The sequence below is a fragment of the Salvelinus namaycush genome, chromosome 7 (genome assembly GCF_016432855.1).
Source record: "Salvelinus namaycush isolate Seneca chromosome 7, SaNama_1.0, whole genome shotgun sequence".
Classification (NCBI taxonomy): domain Eukaryota; kingdom Metazoa; phylum Chordata; class Actinopteri; order Salmoniformes; family Salmonidae; genus Salvelinus; species Salvelinus namaycush.
In genome coordinates, this window is record NC_052313.1 from 2,070,950 (window position 1) to 2,090,453 (window position 19,504).

General features: G+C 44.4%; 1 protein-coding gene across 1 annotated transcript; it reads right to left on the bottom strand.

Moving 5' to 3' along the window:
• Nucleotides 1-5,459: 5,459 nt before the first annotated feature.
• Nucleotides 5,460-19,290, bottom strand: alg14 (ALG14 UDP-N-acetylglucosaminyltransferase subunit). Its single transcript, XM_038996860.1, has 4 exons — nucleotides 19,146-19,290; nucleotides 17,918-18,069; nucleotides 17,165-17,287; nucleotides 5,460-6,141 (listed from the first exon to the last, which is right to left on the bottom strand). Exons 1-4 carry the CDS (start codon nucleotides 19,288-19,290, stop codon nucleotides 5,911-5,913), a joined length of 651 nt encoding a protein of 216 aa, XP_038852788.1. The 3' UTR covers nucleotides 5,460-5,910.
• Between the last annotated feature and the right edge of the window lie 214 nt (nucleotides 19,291-19,504).

Consider the following 19,504-nt stretch of genomic DNA (forward strand, 5'->3'; position numbering starts at 1 on the left):
CTGAGCATTTGGTTTGACATTAAACGTCCTCTTTAATGATGTTGTGGCTACACATTTCCGTTATTCAGAATGGGAAAAAAAGGGCGGCAATTGAAGCACAATAGCCTATATGTTATACATGTAGAGTATATGTAAGTTATACATTTATTTATGTTCCTAGGCCGTCATTGTAAATACGAATTTGTTCTTAACTGACTTGCCTAGTTAAATAAAGGTAAAATAAAATATAAAAAAATGTGTTTGATCTGTAGGCTACTAAATTAATTCCCTATAATGAGCCTATATTGATCAACCTGATCTAGGTTCCTCTTATAGATTGGATAGGGTTGCAGGTAGCCTAGCAGTTAAGGGCTGGGAACCAAAAGGTCACTGGTTTGAATCCTTGAGCTGACTAGGTGAACAATCTGTGGATGTGCCTTTGAGCAAGGCACTCAAACATAATTGCTTCTGTAAGTTGCTCTGGATAAGAATGTCTAATAAATCTCTGAAGATATCAATTACATCTTGGGTGGTTGCCATGCATGTTATTGGTGTAATAATAATAACAGCCAAGCTGCTATACACTGGAAGCCCTGAGTCCATAATAAGCAGTGTTGGTCCCTTTGCCTCCATCCAAGGTGGAAGAGGAGGCTCAAGGGCATGACGCACACACAGGTTGTCTTTGTTGAGATATCGATCTTCCAATGTCATTCAACCTTTGCGGTGTGTATAAAGGGACCTTGTTTGAAAGTATGCAGTTTGTCAGTGTCAGGTTTACAGGCAATATTTTAGAACTGAAGTTTCATAATCTTCAACACTCCACCTGGTATAGGAGCAGGGAAGAGTCGTATAGGAGCAGGGAAGAGTCATATAGGAGCAGGGAAGAGTCGTATAGGAGCTGGGAAGAGTCGTATAGGAGCTGGGAAGAGTCGTATAGGAGCAGGGAAGAGTCGTATAGGAGCTGGGAAGAGTCGTATAGGAGCAGGGAAGAGTCGTATAGGAGCAGGGAAGAGTCGTATAGGAGCAGGGAAGAGTCATATAGGAGCAGGGAAGAGTCGTATAGGAGCAGGGAAGAGTCGTATAGGAGCTGGGAAGAGTCGTATAGGAGCTGGGAAGAGTCGTATAGGAGCTGGGAAGAGTCGTATAGGAGCTGGGAAGAGTTGTAGAGGAGCTGGGAAGAGTCGTATAGGAGCTGGGAAGAGTCGTAGAGGAGCTGGGAAGAGTCGTATAGGAGCTGGGAAGAGTCGTATAGGAGCAGGGAAGAGTCGTATAGGAGCAGGGAAGAGTCGTATAGGAGCAGGGAAGAGTCAAATGGGAGCTGGGCAGAGTCAAATGGGAGCTGGGCAGAGTCAAATGGGAGCTGGGCAGAGTCAAATGGGAGCTGGGCAGAGTCAAATGGGAGCTGGGCAGAGTCAAATGGGAGCTGGGCAGAGTCAAATGGGAGCTGGGCAGAGTCAAATGGGAGCTGGGCAGAGTCAAATGGGAGCTGGGCAGAGTCAAATGGGAGCTGGGCAGAGTCAAATGGGAGCTGGGCAGAGTCAAATGGGAGCTGGGCAGAGTCAAATGGGAGCTGGGCAGAGTCAAATGGGAGCTGGGCAGAGTCAAATGGGAGCTGGGCAGAGTCAAATGGGAGCTGGGCGGTCAAATGGGAGCTGGGCAGTCATACAGAGCAGAGCAGTCATACTTCTGCTTCATCTTGGTACAGTCTAATTTAATATATTTGGATGATCAATTCTCATAAAGTCTGTTATTAAGTTATAGTCAAGCTTCCTAAATGGTCAGCTATACCACTCGATTTAGTAAGAGGCCTGAGGGGTAACTGTTTACTGACCCACTTTCTATTTACCTTTATTTAACTAGGCAAGTTAGTTATGAACCAGTTCTTATTTACAATGACGGCCTAAGAACAGTGGGTTAACTGCCTTGTTCAGGGGCAGAACGACAGATTCTTACCGTGTCAGCTCGGGGGATTCTTGTGTCATCCTCATAGAGATGAACTTCAAAAGGGCTCAGATTTCAAAAGATATGGTCTGTGTGTGGCGAGTCAGTTACATACTTTTGGTCATGTAGTGTATGTGGACACCTGCTCATCAAACATCTCATTCCAAAATCATAGGCATTAATATGGAGTTGGTCCTCCCCCTTTTGCTGCTATAACAGCCTCCACTCTTCTGGGAAGGCTTTCCACTAGATGTTGGAACATTGCTGCAGGGACTTGCTTCCATTCAGCCACAAGAGCATTAGTGAGGTCGGGCGATTAGGCCTGGCTCGAAGTCAGCGTTTGAATTCATTCCAAAGGTGTTCAATGGGGTTGAGGTCAGGGCTCTGTGCAGGCCAGTCAAGTTCTTCCACACCGATCTCTACAAACCATTTCTGTATGGACCTCGCTTAGAGCATTGTCAGGCTGAAACAGGAAAGGGCCTTACTCAAACCGTTGCCGCAAAATTGGAAGCACAAGATCGTCTAGAATGTCATTGTATGCTGTAGCATTAACTGGAACTAAGGGGCCTAGCCCGAACCATGAAAAACAGCCCCAGACCATTATTCCTCATCCACCAAACTTTAAGGTTGGCACTATGCATTCGGGCAGGTAGCGTTCTCCTGGCATCCGCCAAACACAGATTAGTCCGTTGGACTGTCAGATGGTGAAGCGTGATTCATCACACCAGAGAACGCATTTCCAGAGTCCAATGGTGGCGAGCTTTACACCACTCCAGCCTGGTTGGCATGGTGATTTACATCACTCCAGCCTGGTTGGCATGGTGATTTACACCACTCCAGCCTGGTTGGCATGGTGATTTACACCACTCCAGCCTGGTTGGCATGGTGTTTTACACCACTCCAGCCGACACTTGGCATGGTGATCTTAGGCTTGTGTGCGGCTGCTCAGCCATGGAAACCCATTCCATGAAGCTCCCGATGAACAGTTATTGTGCTTCCAGAGGCAGTTGGGAACTCGGTAGTGAGTGTTGCTACCGAGGACAGTACATATTTACTCACTACTCGCTTCAGCACTACCATTCTGTAAGCTTGTGTGGGAAAACACTAACCAGTGGAGTAGTTCTTGCTTCTAGACTTTCCAGTTCACAATAACAGCACGTACAGTTGATCAGTGCAGAAATTTGAATTACAGACTTGTTGGAAATGTGGCATCCTATGACAGTGCCACATTGAAAGTCACTGAGCTCTTCAGTAAGGCCATTTTACTTGTCAATGTTTGTCTATGGAGATTGTATCGCTGTATGCTGGAGTTTATACACCTGTCAGTAACAGGTGTGGCTGAAATAACCAAATCCACCACATTTGTTCACATACACTACATATTCAAACAAATCTCTAGACAACTCTACATCATCTGGTTTCACCATCCTGTCATATCACTAGACAGCACTACACCATCCTGTCATATCACTAGACAGGAACACAGCTGGTTTCACCATCCTGTCATATCACTAGACAGCACTACACCATCCTGTCATATCACTAGACAGCACTACACCATCCTGTCATATCACTAGACAGGACAACAGCTGGTTTCACCATCCTGTCATATCACTAGACAGCACTACACCATCCTGTCATATCACTAGACAGGAACACAGCTGGTTTCACCATCCTGTCATATCACTAGACAGGACAACAGCTGGTTTCACCATCCTGTCATATCACTAGACAGGAACACAGCTGGTTTCACCATCCTGTCATATCACTAGACAGGACAACAGCTGGTTTCACCATCCTGTCATATCACTAGACAGGACAACACCATCCTGTCATATCACTAGACAGGACTACACCATCCTGTCATATCCCTAGACAGGACAACAGCTGGTTTCACCATCCTGTCATATCACTAGACAGGACAACAGCTGGTTTCACCATCCTGTCATATCACTAGACAGCACTACACCATCCTGTCATATCACTAGACAGGACAACACCATCCTGTCATATCCCTAGACAGGACAACAGCTGGTTTCACCATCCTGTCATATCACTAGACAGCACTACACCATCCTGTCATATCACTAGACAGGACATCATCTGGTTTCATCATCCTGTCATATCCCTAGACAGGACAACAGCTGGTTTCACCATCCTGTCATATCACTAGACAGGACATCATCTGGTTTCACCATCCTGTCATATCCCTAGACAGGACATCATCTGGTTTCATCATCCTGTCATATCCCTAGACAGGACAACAGCTGGTTTCACCATCCTGTCATATCACTAGACAGGACATCATCTGGTTTCACCATCCTGTCATATCCCTAGACAGGACAACAGCTGGTTTCACCATCCTGTCATATCACTAGACAGGACAACACCATCCTGTCATATCACTAGACAGGACAACAGCTGGTTTCACCATCCTGTCATATCACTAGACAGGACATCATCTGGTTTCACCATCCTGTCATATCACTAGACAGCACAACACCATCCTGTCATATCACTAGACAGCACAACACCATCCTGTCATATCACTAGACAGGACATCATCTGGTTTCACCATCCTGTCATATCACTAGACAGCACTACACCATCCTGTCATATCACTAGACAGGACAACAGCTGGTTTCACCATCCTGTCATATCACTAGACAGCACTACACCATCCTGTCATATCATTAGACAGGACTACAGCATCCTGTCATATCACTAGACAGGACTACACCATCCTGTCATATCACTAGACAGCACTACACCATCCTGTCATATCACTAGACAGCACTACAGCATCCTGTCATATCACTAGACAGGACTACAGCATCCTGTCATATCACTAGACAGCACTACACCATCCTGTCATATCACTAGACAGGACTACACCATCCTGTCATATCACTAGACAGCACTACAGCATCCTGTCATATCACTAGACAGCACTACAGCATCCTGTCATATCACTAGACAGGACTACACCATCCTGTCATATCACTAGACAGCACTACACCATCCTGTCATATCACTAGACAGGACTACAGCATCCTGTCATATCACTAGACAGGACTACAGCATCCTGTCATATCACTAGACAGGACTACAGCATCCTGTCATATCACTAGACAGCACTACAGCATCCTGTCATATCACTAGACAGCACTACACCATCCTGTCATATCACTAGACAGGACTACAGCATCCTGTCATATCACTAGACAGGACTACACCATCCTGTCATATCACTAGACAGGACTACAGCATCCTGTCATATCACTAGACAGGACTACAGCATCCTGTCATATCACTAGACAGGACTACAGCATCCTGTCATATCACTAGACAGGACTACAGCATCCTGTCATATCACTAGACAGGACTACAGCATCCTGTCATATCACTAGACAGGACTACAGCATCCTGTCATATCACTAGACAGGACAACGGCTGGTTTCAGCATCATGTCTTTAGCATATTGTTTTTGGTTGTTCTCTCTGGTTATCTTTATCGGGTTGAATTCAAAAGCAGAAAGCTTAGGTAATGTAATTTATTCACATGGTAGTTACACCAACACCTCACTCAAGTCAGATATACAGTAGCTACATATCAGGTATGATTACCAGTTAGTATTTCTTTACACTGTACACGGCACCATATAATAAAAACACTAATTTCATAACACATTGAAGTGGTCCAGAACATCTTTACGTAGTTATTATGTATAGGGCTCGATGTTCCAAAGTATTCACATTAGAGTTTGTAGAAAAATATACATCACAGTCCATCAAGCAGACACACTATTAAACATGATCTATCTGAACAAAGTGTTCCCATTTGTAACACGCTGAAATAGTATCAGTAAAGACAAAAAGGTCATCTTTTTTCCACCCCAGATAGTCTATCCAGAGTCAGACTATCCTCCCAGAGTCAGACTATCCTCCCAGAGTCAGACTATCCTCCCAGAGTCAGACTATCCTCCCAGAGTCAGACTATCCTCCCGAGGTAAATTGATTTGGGGTATTTGTCTTTCAGGGTGGACCACTGCACAAAGAAGTAGTCTGAGACGTGATAGAGGATCTTCCCGGACAGGGATAGGCTCTCCACTCTGCAGATGCTCTCAACGTAGACAAGCAGGACTCTCTTCAATCCCAGGAGGCCCAGGAGAAGTCCTGCCGCGCACAGAGGGACGCAGGTCCCAGGGCCGTTACACAGCACCTGAAACAACACAGAGAGAGAGAGATAAGCACATGTTCATACAGCATGACACTCCTAGCCACTCACAAGCCCTCAAAATTACCTTGACTAACCTGTACCCCCACACATTGACTCGGTACCGGTACCTCCTGTATATAACCTCGTTATTGTTATTTTGTGTTACTTTTTATGATTTGGTAAATATTTTCTTAACTATTTCTTGAACTGCATTGTTGGTTAAGGGCTTGTAAGTAAGCATTTCACAGTAAGGTGAAAGGCAGTAGGGTTTTGGGGAGATGGGGAATTACAGGAAGACAGACAGCTGCCTGGAATATACAGCCAGGGATGGGCAACTGGCGGCATGCCCCCCTTTTGTAGGCCCACGGACTATTAAAAAAAAAATATATACAATAATACATTGGATGGGGGGGGGGGGGGGGGGGGGGGGGGGTTTACCTCAGTCGGGGTCTCAACTTACTGTTGATAGTTAGAATAGTAGAATACACAAGGTGCAATTTAAAAAATGTGGTTGTGCCCCAGCAGTCAGTCAATTAGCCCATGTCTGCATCACAGGAGGTTGGTGGGACCTTAATTAGGGAGGACGGGCTCGTGGTAACGGCTGGAGCTGCGCCAGTGGAATGGCATCAAATACATCAAACATATAGTGTCCATGATTTCCATGTGTTTGATGCCGTTCCATTGACTCCGTTCCAGACATTATTATGAGCCGTCCTCCCCTCAGCAGCCTCCACTGGTTTGCATATATGTTTTTCCAGTGGTAAATTAGCTGGTAAGTTAGCTGGCTGCTAGACTCTTGTAGTAATCATGGTCTAATTACAGACCTGGGTGGGGCCCATTCATCAGTTAGATTTACCTCTACCCTTTGGCAAAATGTGTAGAATAGCAGGAAATTACCCCAAAATGGCACCCTATTCCCTATGGGCCTTGGTCAAAAGGAGTGCACCCTATTCCCTATGGGCCCTGGTCAAAAGTAGTGCACCCTATTCCCTATGGGCCCTGGTCAAAAGTAGTGCACCCTATTCCCTATGGGCCTTGGTCAAAAGGAGTGCACCCTATTCCCTATGGGCCTTGGTCAAAAGGAGTGCACCCTATTCCCTATGGGCCCTGGTCAAAAGTAGTGCACACTATTCCCTATGGGCCCTGGTCAAAAGTAGTGCACACTATTCCCTATGGGCCCTGGTCAAAAGTAGTGCACCCTATTCCCCATGGCCCTGGTCAAAAGTAGTGCACCCTATTCCCTATGGGCCCTGGTCAAAAGTAGTGCACACTATTCCCTATGGGCACTAGTCAAAAGTAGTGCACCCTATTCCCCATGGGCCCTCGTCAAAAGTAGTGCACCCTATTCCCCATGGGCCCTGGTCAAAAGTAGTGCACCCTATTCCCCATGGGCCCTGGTCAAAAGTAGTGCACCCTATTCCCCATGGGCCCTGGTCAAAAGTAGTGCACACTATTCCCTATGGGCCCTGGTCAAAAGTAGTGCACACTATTCCCTATGGGCCCTGGTCAAAAGTAGTGCACCCTATTCCCCATGGCCCTGGTCAAAAGTAGTGCACCCTATTCCCTATGGGCCCTGGTCAAAAGTAGTGCACACTATTCCCTATGGGCACTAGTCAAAAGTAGTGCACCCTATTCCCCATGGGCCCTCGTCAAAAGTAGTGCACCCTATTCCCCATGGGCCCTGGTCAAAAGTAGTGCACCCTATTCCCCATGGGCCCTGGTCAAAAGTAGTGCACCCTATTCCCCATGGGCCCTGGTCAAAAGTAGTGCACCCTATTCCCCATGGGCCCTGGTCAAAAGTAGTGCACCCTATTCCCCATGGGCCCTGGTCAAAAGTAGTGCACTAGATAGGAAACACAGGGTGCCATTTGGGACACATCCAGTGTCAATCACCACTGACACAGTGTGGTTCACGATTTATTGACCTTGGCAAGTCAGTTAAGAGCAAATTCCTATTTACAATGACGGCCTACCAAAAGGCCTAATGCTGGGACGGGGGCTGGGATTAAAAATGTAGAATACAGACACCGCGACAAGAGAGACCACAACACTACGTAAAGAGAGATGTAAGATAACAACACAGCATGGCAGCACAAAACATGGCAGCAGCACAAAACATGGCACAATCATTTATGGGCACAGATAACAGCACAAATTTAGAGACAACGATACATCAAGCGAAGCAGCCACAACTGTCAGTAACAGTGTCCATGATTGAGTCTTTGAATGAAGAGATTGAGATAAAACTGTCCAGTTTGAGTGTTTGTTGCAGCTCGTTCCAGTCGCTAGCTGCAGCGAACTGAAAAGATGAGCGGCCCAGGGATGTGTGTGCTTTGGGGACCTTCAACAGAATGTGACTGGCAGAACGGGTGTTGTATGTGGAGGATGAGGGCTGCAGTAGATATCTCAGATAGGGGGGAGTGAGTCCTACGAGGGTTTTATAAATAAGCATCAACCAGTGGGTCTTGTGATGGGTACAGAGATAACCAGTTTACAGAGTACAGAGTGCAGTGGTGGCAAATCTGATGGCCCAATGGTAAATAACATCTAGCCGCTCGAGAGCAACCCTTACCTGCCAATCTATAAATTATGTCTCCTTAATCTAGCATGGGTAGGATGGTCACCTGAATCAGGGATAGTTTGGCAGCTGGGGTGAAAGAGGAGCGATTACGATAGAGGAAACCAAGTCTAGATTTAACTTCAGCCTGCAGCTTTGATATGTGCTGAGAGAAGGACAGTGTACCGTCTAGCCATTACTCCCAAGTACTTGTATGAGGTGACTACCTCAAGCTCTAAACCCTCAGAAGTAGTAATCACACCGGCGGGGAGAGGGGCATTCTTCTTACCAAACCACATGACCTTTGTTTTGGAGGTGTTCAGAACAAGGTTAAGGGCAGAGAAAGCTTTGTGGAAGAGCGTTTAATACAGTATGGTTCATGATTGAATGTGGAGAGACGTCTGTGAAACTAAGAAGTGAACCTCGTTAAAGCTGGGATCCTTAGTTGCTACATCCATTTTTAAACTTAATGATATATAGACCCAGTGATTTTTGAAGATGATAACTTCAACTGTCATACCCCATCAGAACCCAAAACGTACGTTTATTTTACACCAAGGTTTGTAATGTACTGTAAATATAAACAGACACAATATACCGTTAAAACTATACTTTTGATATCATTGATGATGAATCCTTGCTTCTATAGCTGTCTTTGAATTTGAGAATGGTTACATTTTCTCAGACCCCTCCCTCAACACATACAATATACACAATTACAAAACATATGAAGAAATACAGACACATTAATCAACACAGAGGTCTCTGATCATGACCCTGAACTCACCAAGGGGGACCAGAACATCTCCTTTCAGAGAGCTATGGAACTTGTTCCACATACACAGAGCATAAAAACCTAAATCAGCTTTATCAAACTCTGTGGAGACAGAAGGGGCCTCCAGTGTTATCCAAGCCTGAGAGACAGAAGGGGCCTCCAGTGTTATCCAAGCCTGAGACCGGGTTTGGTCATTTGTAAGTCTAAAATTAATTAATGATGAAAGATATATATATATATATATATATAGGACATCTGCATGACTGCTTTGTAGATAAACAAGAAAATGCTTCCCTCTCCTTACATTTAAAGAGGCACAACCCACTTTTTGATACAAAACACAATGGTGAGTTCTGTAACCATCATCAGTAAAACACCTAAAGGAACAATGGTGAGTTCTGTAACCATCACCAGTTATAAACCTAAAGGAACAATGGTGAGTTCTATAACCATCATCAGTAATAAACCTAAAGGAACAATGGTGAGTTCTATAACCATCATCAGTAATAAACCTAAAGGAACAATGGTGAGTTCTAGAACCATCACCAGTAATAAACCTGAAAGGAACAATGGTGAGTTCTGTAACCATCACCAGTGATAAACCTAAAGGAACAATGGTGAGTTCTATAACCATCACCAGTAATAAACCTAAAGGAACAATGGTGAGTTCTATAACCATCACCAGTGATAAACCTAAAGGAACAATGGTGAGTTCTATAACCATCACCAGTAATAAACCTAAAGGAACAATGGTGAGTTCTATAACCATCACCAGTTATAAACCTAAAGGAACAATGGTGAGTTCTGTAACCATCACCAGTAATAAACCTAAAGGAACAATGGTGAGTTCTATAACCATCACCAGTTATAAACCTAAAGGAACAATGGTGAGTTCTATAACCATCACCAGTAATAAACCTAAAGGAACAATGGTGAGTTATATAACCATCACCAGTAATAAACCTAAAGGAACAATGGTGAGTTCTGTAACCATCACCAGTAATAAACCTAAAGGAACAATGGTGAGTTCTGTAACCATCACCAGTAATAAACCTAAAGGAACAATGGTGAGTTCTGTAACCATCACCAGTAATAAACCTAAAGGAACAATGGTGAGTTCTAGAACCATCACCAGCAATAAACCTAAAGGAACAATGGTGAGTTCTAGAACCATCACCAGTAATAAACCCGAAAGGAACAATGGTGAGTTCTGTAACCATCACCAGTAATAAACCTAAAGGAACAATGGTGAGTTCTATAACCATCACCAGTAATAAACCTAAAGGAACAATGGTGAGTTCTGTAACCATCACCAGTAATAAACCTAAAGGAACAATGGTGAGTTCTAGAACCATCACCAGCAATAAACCTAAAGGAACAATGGTGAGTTCTAGAACCATCACCAGTAATAAACCCGAAAGGACAACTGAAAACAGCATCTAGTGGTTTAAGTGTAGATGCTGCTGCATGCATATAGATAATATCCCCAGAATCTAAAATAAACATAATCTAAAATAGACATAAAAGTGGCCTGGACATTATCTTTCCTATTATCAAAAGTCAGACATGCTTTGTTTCTGTAAAAGAAACCAAACTTCAACTTCTTCGCCAGCTCAGGGAAACTAATCCGGACGCTTATAAGAAATCCCGCTATGCCCTCAGACGAACCATCAAACAGGAAAAGTGTCAATACAAGACTAAGATTGAATCCTACTACACCGGCTCTGACTCTCGTCGGATGTGGCAGGGCTTAAACTATTACGGACTACAAAGGGAAACCCAGCTGCCCCGTGAGCTGCCCCGTGACGCGAGCCTACCAGACGAGCGAAATACCTTTTATGCTCACTTTGCGGCAAGAAACACTGAACCATGCATGAGCACACCATCTGTTCCGGACGACTGTGTGATCACGCTCTCCGTAGTCGATGTGAGCAAGACCTTTAAACAGGTCAACATTCACAAAGCCGCAGGGCCAGACGGAATACCAGGACATGTACTCAAAGCATACGCGGATCAACTGGCAAGTGTCTTCACTGACATTTTCAAACTCTCCCTGTCTGAGTCTAATATGTATATGTTTCAAACAGATCACCATAGCCCCTGTGCCCAAGATAGCCAAGGTAACCTGCCTAAATGATTACCGGCCCGTAGTACTCACGTCGCTAGTCATGAAGTGCTCTGAAAGGCTGGTCATGGTTCACATCAACATGTCAGAAACCCTAGACCCACTCCAATTCGCAAACCGCCCCAACAGATGACACAATCTCAATCGCACTACACACTGCCCTTTCCCACCCGGACAAAAGGAATAATTATGTGAGAATGCTGTTCATTGACTACAGCTCAGCGTTCAACACTGTAGTCCCCACAAAGCTCCTCAGTAAGCTAAGGACCCTGGGACAAAACACCTCCCTCTGCAACTGGATCCTGGACTTCCTGACAGGCCGCCCCCAGGTGTTAAGGGTAGGCAACAACACAAAGCTGTCATCAAGGCAAAGGGTGGCATTTTGAAGAATCTCAAATATATTTTTATTTATTTAACACTTTTTGGTTATCACATGATTCCATATGTGTTATTTCATAGTTGTGATGTCTTCACTATTATTCTAAAATGTAGAAAATAGTAAAAATATATATATATTTTTTTACAGCATTACCAATTTTATTAATATAGATTGTAAACAGTAGTGGGCTGAGTATCACACCTTGGGGCACCCCTTTATGTAACTCAGGGAACTCCGATTTTACCCCATCTACCTTGATGGCCTGAGTTCTATCATTGAGATAATTATGAAACCATCGGCAAGGCATCACTACCCAACACCACCAAGGAAAGCTTATTCAACAGAATAACATCTGCAGCATTAAAAGCCTACAAACATGGCAGAACAATTCTTTCTATCATCTAAGGCATTTGCAATATCATTTCCAACCAGCATGGTAGCCGTAGTTGTATTATGTTTAGGTCCGAATCCAGATTGATTAACATTAAGAAAACAATTTTACAGATAGATAATAACGCAGCCCTTTGTTGACCAATGATTCTAGTCCAGTTGAAAGACAAGGGCGCCTGTATGTTCGATAATTATGATGATCACTACTATGCCAACAACAGAGACAGGTTAAGTCACCTTTGTGTTAGCTCTGCCCCTATAAGAACTGCTTCCAAATAAGAAAACATTTCCTTCTCTGAAACCAGTCTTGAGATAACACTACTTACGTCAATAAACAGCCTAAATATTTTATGGAATGCATTATGTAACCAAGTTGTATTCTAGCAAGCAAAAGCAGCAACAGGCCACCTTGAACACACTTCCATCCACTCACTGTGAAGACACTGATCTTATTGGATTGTGCTGACAAATCTGGGGGAGGAAACAGCGTGTGTGTCCTCAGAAATGACTTTTACAGGTAACACACACTTGAATGCTCTATGGGTTAGGGAGGTGTTGAATGCTATATGGGTTAGAGAGGTGTTGAATGCTCTATGGGTTAGAGAGGTGTTGAATGCTCTATGGGTTAGGGAGGTGTTGAATGCTCTATGGGTTAGGGAGGTGTTGAATGCTCTATGCGTTAGAGAGGTGTTGAGTGCTCTATGCGTTAGAGAGGTGTTGAGTGCTCTATGGGTTAGAGGGGTGTTGAATGCTCTATGGGTTAGAGGGGTGTTGAATGCTCTATGGGTTAGAGGGGTGTTGAATGCTCTATGGGTTAGAGGGGTGTTGAACGCTCTATGGGTTAGAGGGGTGTTGAGCGCTCTATGGGTTAGAGGGGTGTTGAGCGCTCTATGGGTTAGAGAGGTGTTGAGCGCTCTATGGGTTAGAGAGGTGTTGAGCGCTCTATGGGTTAGAGAGGTGTTGAGCGCTCTATGGGTTAGAGAGGTGTTGAGCGCTCTATGGGTTAGAGAGGTGTTGAGCGCTCTATGGGTTAGAGAGGTGTTGAGCGCTCTATGGGTTAGAGAGGTGTTGAGCGCTCTATGGGTTAGAGAGGTGTTGAGCGCTCTATGGGTTAGAGAGGTGTTGAGCGCTCTATGGGTTAGAGAGGTGTTGAGCGCTCTATGGGTTAGAGAGGTGTTGAGCGCTCTATGGGTTAGAGAGGTGTTGAGCGCTCTATGGGTTAGAGAGGTGTTGAGCGCTCTATGGGTTAGAGAGGTGTTGAGCGCTCTATGGGTTAGAGAGGTGTTGAGCGCTCTATGGGTTAGAGAGGTGTTGAGCGCTCTATGGGTTAGAGAGGTGTTGAGCGCTCTATGGGTTAGAGAGGTGTTGAGCGCTCTATGGGTTAGAGAGGTGTTGAGCGCTCTATGGGTTAGAGAGGTGTTGAGCGCTCTATGGGTTAGAGAGGTGTTGAGCGCTCTATGGGTTAGAGAGGTGTTGAGCGCTCTATGGGTTAGAGAGGTGTTGAGCGCTCTATGGGTTAGAGAGGTGTTGAGCGCTCTATGGGTTAGAGAGGTGTTGAGCGCTCTATGGGTTAGAGAGGTGTTGAGCGCTCTATGGGTTAGAGAGGTGTTGAGCGCTCTATGGGTTAGAGAGGTGTTGAGCGCTCTATGGGTTAGAGAGGTGTTGAGCGCTCTATGGGTTAGAGAGGTGTTGAGCGCTCTATGGGTTAGAGAGGTGTTGAGCGCTCTATGGGTTAGAGAGGTGTTGAGCGCTCTATGGGTTAGAGAGGTGTTGAGCGCTCTATGGGTTAGAGAGGTGTTGAGCGCTCTATGGGTTAGAGAGGTGTTGAGCGCTCTATGGGTTAGAGAGGTGTTGAGCGCTCTATGGGTTAGAGAGGTGTTGAGCGCTCTATGGGTTAGAGAGGTGTTGAGCGCTCTATGGGTTAGAGAGGTGTTGAGCGCTCTATGGGTTAGAGAGGTGTTGAGCGCTCTATGGGTTAGAGAGGTGTTGAGCGCTCTATGGGTTAGAGAGGTGTTGAGCGCTCTATGGGTTAGAGAGGTGTTGAGCGCTCTATGGGTTAGAGAGGTGTTGAGCGCTCTATGGGTTAGAGAGGTGTTGAGCGCTCTATGGGTTAGAGAGGTGTTGAGCGCTCTATGGGTTAGAGAGGTGTTGAGCGCTCTATGGGTTAGAGAGGTGTTGAGCGCTCTATGGGTTAGAGAGGTGTTGAGCGCTCTATGGGTTAGAGAGGTGTTGAGCGCTCTATGGGTTAGAGAGGTGTTGAGCGCTCTATGGGTTAGAGAGGTGTTGAGCGCTCTATGGGTTAGAGAGGTGTTGAGCGCTCTATGGGTTAGAGAGGTGTTGAGCGCTCTATGGGTTAGAGAGGTGTTGAGTGCTCTATGGGTTAGAGAGGTGTTGAGTGCTCTATGGGTTAGAGAGGTGTTGAGTGCTCTATGGGTTAGAGAGGTGTTGAGTGCTCTATGGGTTAGAGAGGTGTTGAGTGCTCTATGGGTTAGAGAGGTGTTGAGTGCTCTATGGGTTAGAGAGGTGTTGAGTGCTCTATGGGTTAGAGAGGTGTTGAGTGCTCTATGGGTTAGAGAGGTGTTGAGTGCTCTATGGGTTAGAGAGGTGTTGAGTGCTCTATGGGTTAGAGAGGTGTTGAGTGCTCTATGGGTTAGAGAGGTGTTGAGTGCTCTATGGGTTAGAGAGGTGTTGAGTGCTCTATGGGTTAGAGAGGTGTTGAGTGCTCTATGGGTTAGAGAGGTGTTGAGTGCTCTATGGGTTAGAGAGGTGTTGAGTGCTCTATGGGTTAGAGAGGTGTTGAGTGCTCTATGGGTTAGAGAGGTGTTGAGTGCTCTATGGGTTAGAGAGGTGTTGAGTGCTCTATGGGTTAGAGAGGTGTTGAGTGCTCTATGGGTTAGAGAGGTGTTGAGTGCTCTATGGGTTAGAGAGGTGTTGAGTGCTCTATGGGTTAGAGAGGTGTTGAATGCTCTATGGGTTAGGGAGGTGTTGAATGCTCTATGGGTTAGGGAGGTGTTGAATGCTCTATGGGTTAGGGAGGTGTTGAATGCTCTATGGGTTAGGGAGGTGTTGAATGCTCTATGGGTTAGGGAGGTGTTGAATGCTCTATGGGTTAGGGAGGTGTTGAATGCTCTATGGGTTAGGGAGGTGTTGAATGCTCTATGGGTTAGGGAGGTGTTGAATGCTCTATGGGTTAGGGAGGTGTTGAATGCTCTATGGGTTAGAGAGGTGTTGAATGCTCTATGGGTTAGGGAGGTGTTGAATACTGTATGGGTTAGAGAGGTGTTGAATGCTCTATGGGTTAGAGAGGTGTTGAATACTGTATGTGTTAGAGAGGTGTTGAGTGCTCTATGGGTTAGAGAGGTGTTGAATGCTCTATGGGTTAGAGAGGTGTTGAATACTGTATGGGTTAGGGAGGTGTTGAAAGGTGTTGAATACTGTATGGGGAGGTGAATGGATGGACAGTGGCTAATTATGAGATTCCATTGAGAGCTGAATGGACGGACAGCGATTCTTCAGGGCAGAATGTCAGCCAATGGCAGGTGATATCCACAATCCAAGACTACTACTACCTAGTACATTCTGTAAGCACTGGCTGCCGTCTCTTTCTCTCGCTCTCCCTCTCTGTGCTTGCTTAGTCACACTCTGCCCTACACTCCTCTTTTCCCCATCCTCCCTCTCTTCCTGCTGTTATCCCGAGAGACCGAAGGGGGAACCCCTGACCCTCTGTCTCCCCTCTCCCTCCTCCAGAGCAGAGCTGCAGAGTTAAGGCATCAGCATGCTACAGTTCGGCTGGCTCCTAGCTCAACTCGGCTAGCCTAACCCAACGAGTGTGCTCCCATACTCCCTGAAAAGATGTTGGCTTGAAAAACGCTGTAGCCAGTGTACACACCTCCTCAAAATAGTCAGAATTAAACCGAAGATAAAATGAATAACACACATTTCTTGAGTTGAAGTTTGACATCTAAATAAGAGGTTGGAGGTCTAGGATGTCTGGTCAGTTCTGTCGAAAGAGCACAAACAGATCTGGGACCAGGTCACAGTACCACACCGAGGGCTGCATCCTAAACCAACCAGACAGATTATATTCTATTATGAACAAACCTTCCATGTCTGGTCTGAGAGAGACTAAATGGGATTGGGTACAGCAGTGTACTGTCAGAAACTAAATGGGATGGGGTACAGCAGTGTACTGTCAGAGACTAAATGGGATGGGGTACAGCAGTGTACAGTACATAAACAGTACCATATCTGACCTAATAAGGATAGATGATATATTATATTATGATCCAACCTACCATGTCTGGCCTAATAAGGCTAAATTATATATTATATTATGATCTAACCTAACATGTCTGGCCTAACAAGGCTAGATTATATATTATATTATGATTCAATCTACCATGTCTGGCCTAACAAGGCTAGATGATATATTATGATTCAACCTACCATGTCTGTTCTAACAAGGCTAGATGATATATTATATTATGATTCAACCTACCATGTCTGGCCTAACAAGGCTAGATGATATATTATATTATGATTCAACCTACCATGTCTGTTCTAACAAGGCTAGATGATATATTATGATTCAACCTACCATGTCTGGCCTAACAAGGCTAGATGATATATTATATTATGATTCAACCTACCATGTCTGTTCTAACAAGGCTAGATGATATATTATATTATGATTCAACCTACCACGTCTGGCCTAACAAGGCTAGATGATATATTATATTATGATCCAACCTACCATGTCTGTTCTAACAAGGCTAGATGATATATTATGATTCAACCTACCACGTCTGGCCTGAGCCTGAACACCAGAGGAACGGCGTAGAGCAGGGCGTTCAGAGTGGAGATCACAGAGGAACTCCAGGATTGAAGCACCTCACGGCTTCGAGGGATCCGCTGGATGGTAAACTGACGGGGAGGGAAGTGATAAAATGAGACGGCTAGCTTAAAATCTCACAGGTCAATTGTCTCTGATAGCAGAGACAGGTACCACAAGCAATACTGACTATACAGAGAGAAATCTAGCCCAATGGCAAGTAGCCTAGTGATGGGAAGTTTTGTTACAGACACAAAAGAAAGAAAAGGAGTTGACTCCATCTGGTGGTGAGGATAGGACTTGCACTGAGATTTACACTACAGATCAGACTCTCATCTCAATGACAACTATCAACATAAGATGTTCATTTGAATAGAAGAGGACTTGCACTGAGGACTCGATTTACACTACAGATCAGACTCTCATCTCAATGAGAACTAACAACATAAGATGTTCATTTGAATAGAAGTGGACTTATAAAGATCATTGCAACTCAAAATATTGTTATGTAAGACATTCTATTACAGAGAGGAATTCATATTTCAACAAACAGTAACAATGCAGTAAGAAACAGGGATCTTGAGACCTTCAGGGATCTTGAGACCAGGGATCTTGAGACCTTGTCCATGTTTTCCTGATTTTGAAGGGCAGTTGATGACTGTGTCTGAAATAGGCTACTCAAGAACTATGCTACTTATATGTGCAAGAGGCTGTAGGCCTACCTGGCCTTTTGAACCAGTGTCTTTCTTTGCGTTTTCAAAGGTGCGTATCTTGTCTTCACTCATCTTGTCTGTGTCTGCGATTATATAGTGTCTTGGGCTGTAGGACTGAGAGAGACTCTCCATCAGACGCAGGATCTCAGTGGTGTGTCCCCCTGAAGAAAAAACCCACAATGAATGCATAGATGTAACGTAGGCTACATGGTCAATAGAAGCACTAGTATTATCCTCTGTGTCTCCTTTTCCAATGGTGCTCTGTGTTACAATCCAAACAGCTTAAAACAAAGTATATACAAAGCATAATTCTTAGATTTTACAAGTACATTTCACAATGAACAGGTATTAAAGTCTTAAAGGGACCTAATTAACCAGGATGTCCAGCTGTAATATATATCCTGAAGGAATGAGCAGCACTATAACTAAAGCAGTTTGGCCCAAAACAGAGGAGATATATTATATCACCATAATCTAGGACTGGCAGGAGTGTCGCCTGTACAATCTTCTTTCTGTTGTCAAAAGTCAAACAGGACTATTCTAAATAAGAAACCAAGGTTAATCCGTGTTTTAGTTAGTTTATCTATATGCATTTTAAATTACAATGTATCATCAATCAATTTGTGCTCCACTCAAGCTAGCCTATAGGCTACATTATGCAAGTCAGTGGGGTCCATAGTATGAGACTTGGATAACAAACGTTGTTTTAATGTCAACAAGCGAGTTTCGTATGGAATCTAAAGCGTGCTGCAGTTCACAAATGGCGTGTTTCACAGAGAGGGCACTAACTTAGAGAACAAAACCGTATAATGGTGCAATTTACAATTACTCACAGACAAGCCAATTGTGTTTCTAAAGAAAGTAAAAACGTGATGTTTTGACATAAAACACTGAATGCTCATAATGTTACAGCCTAAAAAAATACATTTAGCTTTAATAAAGTAGCTGATCTCTCTTCGTCATTTTACCCGCCACATCATGTTTGTTATTGGTGACGTCAGCCCTAATAGCTAGGTTACCTAGTTACCGTAACAACGCGATTATTTGTTACTACTCTGTAGTTTTAATAACTAGCATAAAGGCAGAAAGAAATACCAATTAAGTGTAAAGTAAGGAGTAAAGCCTAGTAATTGATAAATATTCATAAATGCCCCAAAAGCAAAGGATTGTCTCGGACGCTTCAGTACCTGCTGCTAGCTTAGCCAGCTAGCTAACGTTACTTTTAAAATGTTGATACCTGATCCAGCAACGACAAGCACGCAGACGGGACCTTTCTCTCCAGGTTTACATTTTGATCCAGAACGAATCACAATCAGAAGCCGCACTATAACACAAATCACAGTAAAACAAAGTCCTGTGAATAGTCCTAACAACACTGCCATGATTGCTACTACGGACACTCGTTTGGACCAGTTGGGGCGGAGCGCAAAAGCATTATTTATGTAGTTTCCTGGAAACGGTCTAAGCAACAATAAAATGGATGTCAACGGGGAAAACCAAACTGCTGAGATTGATTTTGATTAAGCTTCAACCATTAATCAAGTAAGTTTTTTGGCTTTGTTTAGTTTATTCAACAAAACAAGTCAGCATCATCAA